The sequence below is a fragment of the Myripristis murdjan genome, chromosome 5, assembly GCF_902150065.1.
Source record: "Myripristis murdjan chromosome 5, fMyrMur1.1, whole genome shotgun sequence".
Taxonomy (NCBI): Eukaryota; Metazoa; Chordata; class Actinopteri; order Holocentriformes; family Holocentridae; genus Myripristis; species Myripristis murdjan.
Window position 1 is genome coordinate 8,030,405 of NC_043984.1, and position 12,506 is coordinate 8,042,910.

At 40.2% G+C, this 12,506-nt stretch overlaps 1 protein-coding gene across 1 annotated transcript in view; it reads right to left on the reverse strand.

Annotated features, from left to right (window-relative positions):
* The window catches only part of LOC115359619 (serine/threonine-protein kinase 4-like), a 34,430-nt gene that overhangs the window by 8,565 nt on the left and 13,359 nt on the right, over positions 1 to 12,506 (reverse strand). Inside the window, exon 10 of the mRNA XM_030052175.1 lies at positions 3,504 to 3,655. Coding sequence (XP_029908035.1) covers positions 3,504 to 3,655 — 152 coding nt within the window. The remainder of the gene's footprint in view (positions 1 to 3,503; positions 3,656 to 12,506) is intronic.

The window sequence follows — 12,506 nt, forward strand, 5'->3', positions numbered from 1 at the left end:
ACCTGCAGTGACAGCAGTGTGTCTGCTCAAGATGCCAGCATTTGCATTGCACATGTTAATTTTCTGTGTTTTAGGGCAATTGTACACATCTCTGATAACTTATCCAACCAATTATTGATCACAAACATTGTGATCCAATGTGAGTGAGAAGAAGTCTGTAGAATTTATGTTTCACTTTTGTTTTTGTTGCTGAGAGTGCATTTCTCTTGTGAATGACAACCTAATATGATGCCACCTCTTAAGCGCAGCAATAGAGACTGATTTTGGTCAACTCTGTACACAGCCTACATATGCAGACCAACTTTTCAGTATGTGCAGACTATGCAATAGACCAGGGGTGGGCAAACATGTGCCATGGAGAGCCGAGAGGCTGCAGGTTTTCTTTCCAACCCAAAACTCCACCAGATGATTTCACTGATTACCTCACCTTCAAGCAGAGAGCGGGGACTAATCAGTGAAATCAGCTGGTGGAGTTTTTGGTTGGAAAGAAAACCTGCAGCCTCTCGGCTCTCCATGGCACATAATTGCCCACCCCTGCAATAGATGAGCTTACTCATGGGAAACACTGACGATGTTTTGCCTAAGAAACACGAAATTGTGGTGAGCCGACAATTAAATACATTAAAGGGAAAGCCTGTAAAAGTGTCTAAGTTTCCCTTGTGTTTCACTAGGGCTTTACCCGACTCACAATTTCCAGAGTCGGCCTTTCTATACGATTAATCAATTCTGTATCCAGTTTTCACGGTATTTGAGACTTGGCCAGAATGGTCATCTTATTGCCTTTTACAGTTTTCATCAGAAGTCACATCTGCTTAATCATTGTGCATTTCCCAGTAAGTTGAATTAGAACTACTTTGTCTTTGTTGAAGCAATTTCATGGAAGTTCAGCATTTGTTATGTTGAAATGTTTGAAATGTTATGAAACAGTTAAAAACTGTGGCATCAAATTTAGAACTTTATAAAATAAGTACTATTCCAGAATGGCATTTCAATATACAGCATCTACCTTAAGTAAATAAGTAAGTAAATAAATACATATGTACATACACACATACAGGTGTGTACACGACCTGACATAAGGGGCTCTAGTTTCCCGGCGCAGCGCGGGGTGGCGCAGTGAGGCGAACCCCGCGCAGAGCTAGTTTCGACCGGCGAAACGGGAGAGGCGGACAGTGTCCAAGTTTCGCAGACGGACTTGCGCAGAGATGGGAGTGGCGGCGCAGCGGGGGGAGGTGCGGACAGATTCGGCTTGGCGCAGTGACAGTTTTGTGCCAAAAGGCTTCACCGAGGTGCGCCAAAAGCTCGCCATCTGAAACCACGTCTACTTTCCGCGCAAGGCGGAGCGGAGCTGGCGCAGTGGAAGTTTGGCTGCCTGGCGCACATCACCAAATCTCACAATCAGCACAAACGGTGCCAATCTCCTTTGATCTGACATCAGCTGTGACGGGACAGTTGATATGGAGATGCTGATTGTGATCATAGCATTGAATAGTGTTTTTTTCGGTATTTATTGCATCGTTCATGTGCCTGACATCCCGGAAGCCTGCCTGTGAGGTTTTGGTGACGTGTCCGCACTGCTCGCCGGTCTCCGCTCCGCGCCTGTCTCCTGGGCTCCGCTCCGCCTGCGGCAATAGACCTCCATGTCAGCTGTGTAAACTTTCATTACGCCTTCGCGCAGCGCATTTTAAAGGCGAGGACAGGGGCTCATTTGATTGGTTAAATGTGAATCGGCTGTGTCAAACCCACTCCACGCCTTCTCTCCTCCCTTGCGCCGGTAGGAGGGACGGCGGAGTACTTGCGCCACCGAGAACGGCGTGCCAAACTTGGAAAATCCGCCTGGCCACACCCAGTTGGCGAAGCGCATCTGCGCTACGCCCCCGCCTCGCCTGGTCTGCGAAACTAGAGCCCAAGGAATCAAGTCTCAAGAATGTTGAACATCATTTTTCATGTTACAAGAGTCTTTTCCTGATATATCCTACACAGTGATAGCAAGTAATGTTGATAGCAATGTACATAATCAAGACAAATCATTACCAGTGTCACTGAGTTAAGAGCCTTTTTTCCTCTTTCAAACAGAAGATAGTAGAGCTTTTCACTGAACCAAATCAGTTGCTGACCCAAATACAACTGTGTGTGTGCATGTGAGACATCTATTAAGCACGATGCTCTACTGAGGCAGTGTGTAGATGTCACAGCATTGTATGATATAACTATATGAAGATGATGCTGTGTGTGTGTGTGTGTGTGTGTGTGTGTGTGTGTGTGAGAGTGAGTGAGTGGAAATGTGTGTGAGTTAGTAAGATCAAACCTAATGAGAAAGTATGTGAGGGAAAAAACAGGGTCACTAGGCGGTTAACTGTCACTGTCTATAAATAAACTAACTTCAAATGCACACTCGCACACACACACACAACCCTCCAAAGGTACAAATAATACCACACACAAGCTTTGTTCCTTTACAGCAGCACACTTTGGTACGATCACAGTGTACTGATCCAGCTATCAGCGCACCAAACATCTCATGACATGTGACTACAGCTGCACTACTGGCTCCATTCCCAACAATAACTGTGTAGAAAATCAAATCTTGTTCTTTTCAGTCATCCTATGTTTCAATAAAGTGCTGTTCAGTTGTTTGAGAGACAAAGGTTTTGCATTACAATATTCATTTTCAGTTGTACTTTGCAACAGATGAGTGAAAATATGCGGCAGTGGGCTGCAGCATAACGGATGCAGGATGGGTGTTAGCTAACTGGAAGGTCATGCATTCAGTCTCAGAAACAAATAGGAATGGAAAGAGTACTCAAGTACTCGGTATGTACCCACCTACTCGACAAGTAAAATGCAACTCGAAATCTGCAAAGTGATTTTGCTTGTCTGAGACAACTGAAAAAACAATTTCCGTACTTCCCACGCAATTCCTCATTTGATTATTGCAGTTCCGTCTGAATCCACAGGGTGATGCTGTAGCTTTCCTGAGGTCAGCTAAGCCTCTCTTCGTTAGTGGGATGCAAAATGGTGGCAAAGGCGTGTGCTACCTCTGTACTAGTAGAGCGCGTTCTAATTCATACTTTTTTGCTTATATTGGCTTTTGTTTAATTGTTACAGAGCCACATGTTATTTGTACGATACAAAAGTAACAAAAGCAACCACAGCTTTTATTGGTTCTATGACTTAAGGAAAGTCTAAATTTCCACACATATATCAATTATTTTTTCAATCCATCATTTTTTAAAACTACTTGAGATTTGTGATTTTATACGTTTAGCATAACATCTACAAAATGCATATGCTTTACTTTTCTCCTGGTCTCTTCCCAAATCAAGCATTCATATTTAAAACTATTTCTTTTTCCCTCTCTTTAATCCAGCCATTGATTTCCATTCATTCCACTACAACATGAAAATTAACTTTCAGAGACTTCAGACTTTCTTCACACCAGTATTCCATCACCAAGTAAAGTTCTGTGTACATGCACACAAACACACACCGTCCAAACTCACCACTTCAAAGTCTCCTTCAGCAGGAAGTTTGCGGTTGTCTGCGTTCTCTCCTCCTCTTCCTCCTCCATCGTTATGACTATTGGCCTCCTTCTCTTTCTGCTCAAAGTACTCTAGGAAGGAGGGCTTGGCTGGTTGCATCGTCTCATCTCTCCCTGAATAGAATAAAATAGAATCAGATTAAGATTCAGAGTCACTGATGCAGCACCATACTGAAAGCGAGCACGTGACACTGACTCACAACACGTTGTAAGTCAGAATACATGTTGTGGTGAATGCACTGTATGTACCTTGGGCCACTGAGCCACCAGGACCCTTCACAATCATTTTAATATTTAACAGCTTAGTGTGGTTGGTGGTATTGTCTTTAATCTCCTTGAACAAATAAAAAAAAAAAAAAAAAATGGCTCATGACTAATGGTGGTCATCTGCTAAATTAACCATTATTCATAATGGCCTTTCAGTTCATTCTTATATTTGTGCTTGGTTTTATGCAAACTTCATGAACTATAACTCAACTAATGCATCTCTCCCAGATCAACAACATCATTCATAATTAGTGGTGTCAAATTATCGCGTTAATTGAGATTAATTAATTACAGTCATATTTAGCGCGTTATGTTTTTTAATCGAGTTAATCTAATTTTTAATCACTAACTTTACTTTTTGTGTTTGGGCTTGTTTAGCATAAGCTGATAGGCTCCTATTGTCAGGCCCGAACTGTACATCGGGAGATTTCCCGAAGCGCCGGCCTGTCACTGGCCCAGTGGCCTGCCCGTCTTTTTTTTTTTTTAAACAGGTCGCCGGGCAGGCCAATCAGCTGTCGGTCCGGTCCGGCTGGCCTCACCAGTCTGATCTTTTTTTTTTTTTTTTTTTTTTTTTTTTTTTTAAGTCAGAGAGACAGGCCAGGCCAATCAGAGGCCAGCAACCTGTGAAGAGGTCAAGACATGATTGGTTTGTTTTGATTAACACCCGCCCCAACAGTCCGAGTCCGTTGTAAACAGGCAGCGCATGTTGAGGAGGGGGTGTCGCGACTCGTGTGTGTGTGTGTCTGACTGTGGAGGAGAGGAGAGGAGGTGGAAGAAAAGGTTACGTGATCGAAGTTAATACATTACCGTATTTATCCGAATATAAGACGATATTTTTTCCATTGAAAATGCCCTGAAAAAACGCCCTCGTCTAATATTGGGGGTCTAAGCAAATACACATGTATTGTGCATATGTAAACCAGTAGGTAGGCTCGCCTGATGCCGCGATTACCGGCGAATGGCCGCATTGCGCAGTCATTGCAGCCGCATATGAACAAAAATTGATATGGCAGGTAGGCTATGTGTGCGCCGCTCACCTGTCAGATCCGGCAAAGATTTTGTTTTGTTTGTTTGTTTGATTTTTTTTTTCCAGATTTTGTCCATATAATTTTTTTTTTTTTTTCCCCAAAAAAGGGTCTTGAAAAAGAGGGGTCGTCCCCCCGACCCGCATCGGACTGATCTGCTACAATAATGTAATGAATTTAAAGGGAAATACCTCAAGTTGAGGGCTTTTCTCAGCAATTTTAGGTGAGATTAAAAAAGAGATTAATTAGATCAATTAATTACAGATCATAATTAATTAATCTCTCAATTTTTTTAATCTCTTGACACCACTATTCATAATGTCAGCTTACTCCATTTTCAGCTGCAGTTTACCTCTTTACATAGTTAACAGCAACATTTACAAATTTACTGTTACAATTTAGGCACAATTTGCAAACGTTTTAAGATACCCAAGTGAAATCTTAGCTGCCTGCATTTTCTCATTTTGCCCGGACAACAAACTAACAAACAAAAAAGACAACATAAAAAACCTGTCAAAAAATGTAGGGGCTGACTTGAATTCATAATTAATTCACAGAGGTATTAGAATTGTGCAAAGTTTTCTATTCCTAAATATTACACTGGTGGTTTGCATAAATGCCATAATTACTTTAACAATGACATCTGGTCACTTTGTCAATGCTTCCACAGCCACAACAAGGTTTAAAAATGGCAGTCAACCCCATTCATATTTCTATTATGAACAATAATTTGAAAAAATAGAAAAAGGACTACTTTTGTTTGCATGCCTGTTATTTATTTATTTTTTTACATAATGATAAATCATAAAAGGTGAGTGCTTAAGAGCACTAAGAGTGATTGAATCCAATTACTAAAAAAAGCAGAATGATGAGATACAATCAACAAACCGTGCTGGAATGAGCACAGTAAGATCCACAGAACAAGGGAAACAAACAAACAAACAAACAAACAAACAAACAAACAAACAAACAAAAACCAAATAATAAGAATCTTAATTATAGGGAGGTGAGTATGGTAATGAGTGGGAGGGTGTGTGTGTGTGAGAGAGAAAGTGTGAAAGACAAAGCAACAAACAATGAGAGTGTGTGGAGTTACTAGAGCAATACTTCAACTTGTCTGCTTTCCCGATTGTACCCGAGAGAGTTAATGAGTACAGAGTAAAGCAACGGTGCATCAGTGCAGCTCAGTGTTTGATGAATGACTTTAATAACCTGCCCTGGTGCTGGCAGTGTGGCTATAGTGCCAGTTACTCTGGAGAGAGAGGTCATGCTGTAAAAGGTGTGTAAAGAATGCACATCCTTTCATTTCCACGTCACTTCCTTGAATTTCTATATTATCTGACCATTGTATTTTTGTCTTATGTTGATCACTCTGAAATTATACAGCTTTACAGCAAAGTCTTCCTCATGTTGTTGTTTGGCTTTGGAATGATCCCAAACACCCAGTGTGATTTGGTGTGTGTGTGTGTGTGTGTGTGTTTAATTCATTTTTGTCGACTTGATTATTTTTTTGATTTGTCAATTAATCTACCAACTAATTTATCAATTATTCTTTAGATTATTTTTTATTACTTGATAAATATGACAATTACTTTACCCCAAATAAATTATCAAAATCTTTCTCATGAAAATTTTAATATTTTACTGAATCATGTTCCCTAAAAAAACAAACAAATGTATGATATTAATAATGATAAAAATGACAATTACTGACAATTTGTAAGATACCTGAGCAGAAAAAAGCTGGAATTCAAAATCAAAAGGATTTGTGACACCTGGATTTTTTAAATCACTGGAATGACACGCATTTACGATAATCACTGGAAATTGAATTTTTGCATCAATGTGGAGAAAGGAAAATAATTCAAATGATTTGCAGATTGTAACAATCACAGACTGTAACAACACGTTGTAATGTTAGTTAAGTGACCACTACTGACAGAATCATGTTGATAATGATAACATATGGTGCTTGCCTGGGCACAAAAAGTAAACCAGGACAGCAAGCAGAGTTTAATTTTGCTTTGAAGTTGTTCGACCATGTCAACTCACCTTTCCATCATGCCAGATTCTCTTAGCTGACATAATCACATGTGGCTAACTTCCTGCTTTGTTTTCATTCAAGTACAAAGGCAATTTATTTGCTTGTTCTCCTGACAAGCAAATAAATGAAGCGCTTTCGGTTTACTCTTCATACTTGCTGCCAGGTCCTTCAGCAGTTGATTATGCTGCCGTGTGCAACCTTGGACAAGTTAGTGTTCAAAGAAATCAGGCACTCTTCTCCCAATATGGACGTTATTTCAATATAATCAGACAAGAGAAGGTCAAGCTCATTAAAACACATTATCTACAGGCTCTGTTTCTAGTTTACAGTGTAGTGTTGTTGGGTAGTTTCAGCCAAGCAGTCTCATTGGTCACAAATTTGATCCAACTGTGCTTCAAATGCCCATAAACTGTGACCTGCTGTGCTTTTTGGTTGCTATGCCAACTCTTGTAGTAGCTAGGGAGCTACTAAGCAGTCTTGTTTGTTTTTTTTTTCCTTTTTAAATTCGTATACATGTAGGCTATGCTACTTTAAAAAAACTTCTAACTCACATATGTTGGTTACTATATAGAACTTAATAACCACAAAAAGTGTTTTTACTCTGCTCATTACTATTACTATCTCATAAGCACCATAAATTATTACAGCAAAGAAACTGTTTGTTACCATAACACCACATATAATCTATGCTTGGAAAATGTGCAATATCCTGAGAACGTCCCACTTCCTTACAGAGGAAAGTTACCCTGTTCCATTTTAAGTTACTGTTATATAACTCAGTTTAGCAAGTGTTAACCAGCCTCTGCTCAAGATGCTCTTTACATATACCACAAATAAGTGCGTAGTATTAGACTGATAAGCATTTAAATGTGCACAGACACCTTGTGAGGTTTTAAAATATGATTTTTCACTTTAAACCTACTTTAAATAACACACTCATAATCACTCTAAGCCAGCATTGTGTGCAGAATATATAGCAAAGAGAACCCTCTGAATACTTTGGCAAACACAGGGAACACTTGATCTGTTTGATCTTACAAGATATCAGTCCTTTTAATTCTGTTGGAATATTTTAGAACTATTCAAATAAAAAAACATACATCACATAGGTCACTTAAAAAAAGATTATAGTCTAAAACATTCTGAAACAAAAACCTGAATCTGGCCTGAATGCTGTGTCTGGGTAGCTGAGACATGTCGCAAAATGGACATAAAATGCCTTTATAATTTACCTCACCATACTCAGGTGACGCCACACTGACAAAAACACTGATGAGCTGACACACTGACACTGCTGGGAAAAGGGAAGAAGAGATAAACAAAGAGTACAGAACAAACGAGCGGCAGCAGGAGGATGCAAAGAGACCAGATAACCTGGTACAGATTAGGACAAGAGAGTAGAACTGTGTTGTAGTCCGAACATGTTTGACTTTTACATGTCGTAACAAGATTTCCTTTACCTTCCTTATTCACTTTTCTCCGCAGAGAACTCGCTCAAATCTATTTCATATCTATCCTGCATCATTACTGCAATAGCAATCGCTGCATTCTTTTCCTAAATATAGTACAGCAAGGCAGAACAGTAATACACTGCAATGAAAAGCCTTCACATCCAAAATGTGCCACAGCAGTGTGTCATTTTGGTATGCAGTATAATGTGGGACTTCTACAAGAGTAACATCTGTAGTTTTAGCAAGTCCTGGACAGAAAAGCAGGCCATGATTACACCTGCCATTTCAATACCACCTGGCGCATCTGATCATGCCAGAACACATTAGGGTGTGCACACTTTCAGGACAGATCTTGGTCGCACTGACATCTGATCAGAAAATGTACATGCTGAAGAGGCCCAGCTCACATTACTATTGAATCTCAGTCATGTGCGGACTTAAATCAGGTCTGACTATTGCAAGTAACATAATTATTTGCCTACCCCCCACTGACACTGCCTCCTGCTAGCTTCTGCACTCTGCATGTCCCACAATTGATGATCAATGAAGGAACTGCAAATCAAAGCATGCAACAAAGCAAAACAGACAAAAGTACAAAATGTTTTTCAGCCACTTGGTGTGAAGACCTCAGAGATGATGAGTTATAATCTGTGTTCTCCCACCACATTTTCCTGTAAATAGCACCATGTTTTATTTTTGCTGTGAAATTACTACACGGGGAAAACAAAAAAAAATCAAACCTCATATCTGACTCCAGAGCTTGGGTGGCATTATGATGTGTGGACATATCAGTCAGAGCTGATCTGAGATTGGATCTGACAGTTCTGACTGCTGAAGTCACTTTGAGAAGACAGGTGGAACCCTGGCCATGGAGAGCTGACTGTCATTACAGGTCGTTACAGCAATCTGATGACCACTTAGTATTAGCTGGCTGAAATATAACCAAATGCTGTACACTGTAGAGCTCAACAACAGGATTGTCTGATGGTCTCGGCACAGTAAGACACTGACTTGGGCAAGCTGATTAGCCCCCTTATTTCTCACCTGCTGATAAACCTTTTATTTCTGCCTCTATGCTCTGCCACTGACCAACTGTCCACTTGGCTGGGCCTTCTCTACCCAATCAGATAACACACCACCTTAGAGTTTGTCTAATTCCTGTATGGAACAGACATGGCAGCAAGTACTTCACTGGTTCTTTCCTCATTTCCGTGGGCTGAAAATGAATGTTGATCCTGTAGCGTTTTTCAGCAATTTTAAGAAAACTAGACAAAGCTGACCCATTTTTATTGGTACCAACCACTGACACATACACACACTCAATGTCCATATGAAAACAGGGCAGCACCGAGCATCTCTGTTAGTAAGGAAGATAAATGACAACAAATCAGTTGGCTAAAACCACAACTGGACTGATGTTGTGAAGTGACAAAAATAACTGCAATTCAGGGGATGTGTTTGTTAAAAGAATATTAGAGTACTATTGAGCTCACTGAATTTTGTTTATAGGCCTCAGTGGAAGCAGAAGCCCTAACCCTGGCTGTGTTGGTGCCTTGTCTGGCTATTGAACTACACAGAAAATAGCTTATTTAGGACAGGAAAAAAAGAGGAGAGAAATGCCATCTGCAACTTGCCACAACAAAATAAAACTTAAATAAGAAAAAAAGAGGAGTGCTTGATGTAAAGTTGCTATGTAAGAATGTGTTAGCTAAATGTAGTCACTTAAATCTATTTAATGACAAAGGGAAACCTTTAAATGTGGAGAGCAACTGGAGGGAGAGTCACACCTACTGTGGACCTATTGGTGTCTCTCTCTTCCACAGTGGATTTTCCCTGTATGATTCTGAGTGATGAGTCAAGAAAAAAAACTTCTGAGAGGCTGACACCTGCTGTCAGTCAAGAAGGTTTTAAATAACATTTCCTCTTATTAAACAATATTGTAGCTGAGTTGGATATATGTTAATCTCATTGAATTTACATTTGCCTGTTATCTGCAGGAATACAAGAAAACACATCCAACAATAAAATGGACCCAGGAATGAAAGGCATATCAGCGATAGCTGTATTTTAAAGTGAAGTCTTCCTTTGAGATCCGTCAGTGCTTTGGCAACTCAAGTGCACTTGTCATGCTAATATAGCCATTCTGATTCTGAATGAGTACGAGAAATAGTGCAGACGACAACAGGAGATGAATGGGACAGAGAGGGAGACTGCTAATGTGCAGTCTAGTGTGTGCATTTTAGAGTGGGATGGTGGCTAATCAGTGTAAATGAAAAGGCTTTTTATTGTTCAGCACCATTAGGCAAAATCAATATCTGATCTAATATCTTATCCTGCTCCTCAGGGCCACTTCTGCAACAGATCTCAGACATTAGCTCAGCCCACACACACACACACACACACACACACACACACACACACACACACACACACACACACACACACACACACACACACACACACACACACAAACGCATGAGGATCCACAAGCAAGGCACAAACATACACAACCTTGTATAAAAGCACACACACACAAAACTCTGATACACAGGTAAGAGGACACAACTTGAATTCATTGGCTACACAGACAGAGACCCGCTTACAAACACACACACACACACACACACACACACACACACACACACACACACACACACACACACACACACACACAAACACACACACACACACACACACACACACACACACACACACACACACACACAGCTGAAGGATACTGGAGTGCTAATGTAATTATTAAGTCTAAATGTTCCTGTGTTAATGTGGTTTTAACTGCCAGTAGAGATCCATACTAACTCAATAGCAGGACATTAGACAGGAGACTGTGGTGTGTGTGTAACTGCGCGTGTGTTGATATATATGTTGTCACTGTGTGTGAATCTTTGTGTGCAAGCTAATGACGCGATTTTATGTGAATTTTCATATTAGCATGTGTTTGCATATGTGTGTATGTGTACATTATATATATACATACATACATACCTACACAAAAAAATTAAAATATGTATACACACACAGATAGATAGTGTGTGCATGGGTGTGTGCTTGTGCGTGTGTGAATTATAGTTTTCACTCTTGAGTGTGTGTCTGCATCTCACGTGCTTGTGCTTTAATCAGCTCGATTAATCAGCCAGAGGTGTTGAGCAGGCCCATGCACTGTTACTCTGCAGACAGCTCATTACTGTGTGGTTCAATTCCCATTACTGCTGAGCATTTTGACCATTCCAAAAGCACTGCAGGGTGGCAAATTACCGCCAGCCAATACTGCTAAATTCTGTAAGCGGCTGCTAACCCCACAGTAACACTTTATCTATAATGCATCCATGTGCTGTAAACCATGTGCAGCAGTTTTAAAGATGAAAAATTCACAGGGATCAAGGCTGCACGTGTCCACCAGTGCTTTTTAAATGTTGCACAGAACAACAGCAAATATACAGATTTTGCAAATCAACAGAGCTAATTTTGGGTGTATTCTTTGATGCACTCACAGACTCCCCCAGTACTGATTAACACAGAGTCCAACTCTAGTTGAGGTGTTCTATCCCAAGGACTCATTAAATCCAATGGAAGCTCTCAGATTCATGTGAAATAAATTAACTTCCAAAGTAAAGCAACACATTTAATGCATTAATTGTGACTTGGATAAAATCTGGCTAATCAGCCAACCGCTTTGACAGATTCCCATCAATTATCCAGAAGGTCTGTTTCATTCTGAAAAGGGAAAAAAAATCTAATTGGAAAAAATATATATATATTTGGCTGGTGAAATGTGAAAACATAAGTACTACTTTGGAATTTATCTGTTACTGTGGCTGGTGGACACAAAATGCACTTTTTCTGCCAAGAGGTTCAGGGGTCAAAGTTCCAGGAGCAAAGTGAGTATTTTGAGCTGTTATGTGTGTGTACGCTTTTCCAATGTAGCATCTCAACAGCAAACTTACAGCAATTAAGGAGGACGTGTCTACTCATTCTACGTGCGATGGAATAGAGCAAAAGTGCAAACATGAAAGATCAATGAGACTGTGGAAAGAAAACAGCTGAGAGGAAGAAACTGTCACATGATGGAGATCAACAGTGACATGGCATGCAATGCCGCACAGACACAAACAGCATGTTTTTCTTTCATTTACTATGTGAATATTCTCTTGAGAGAACAA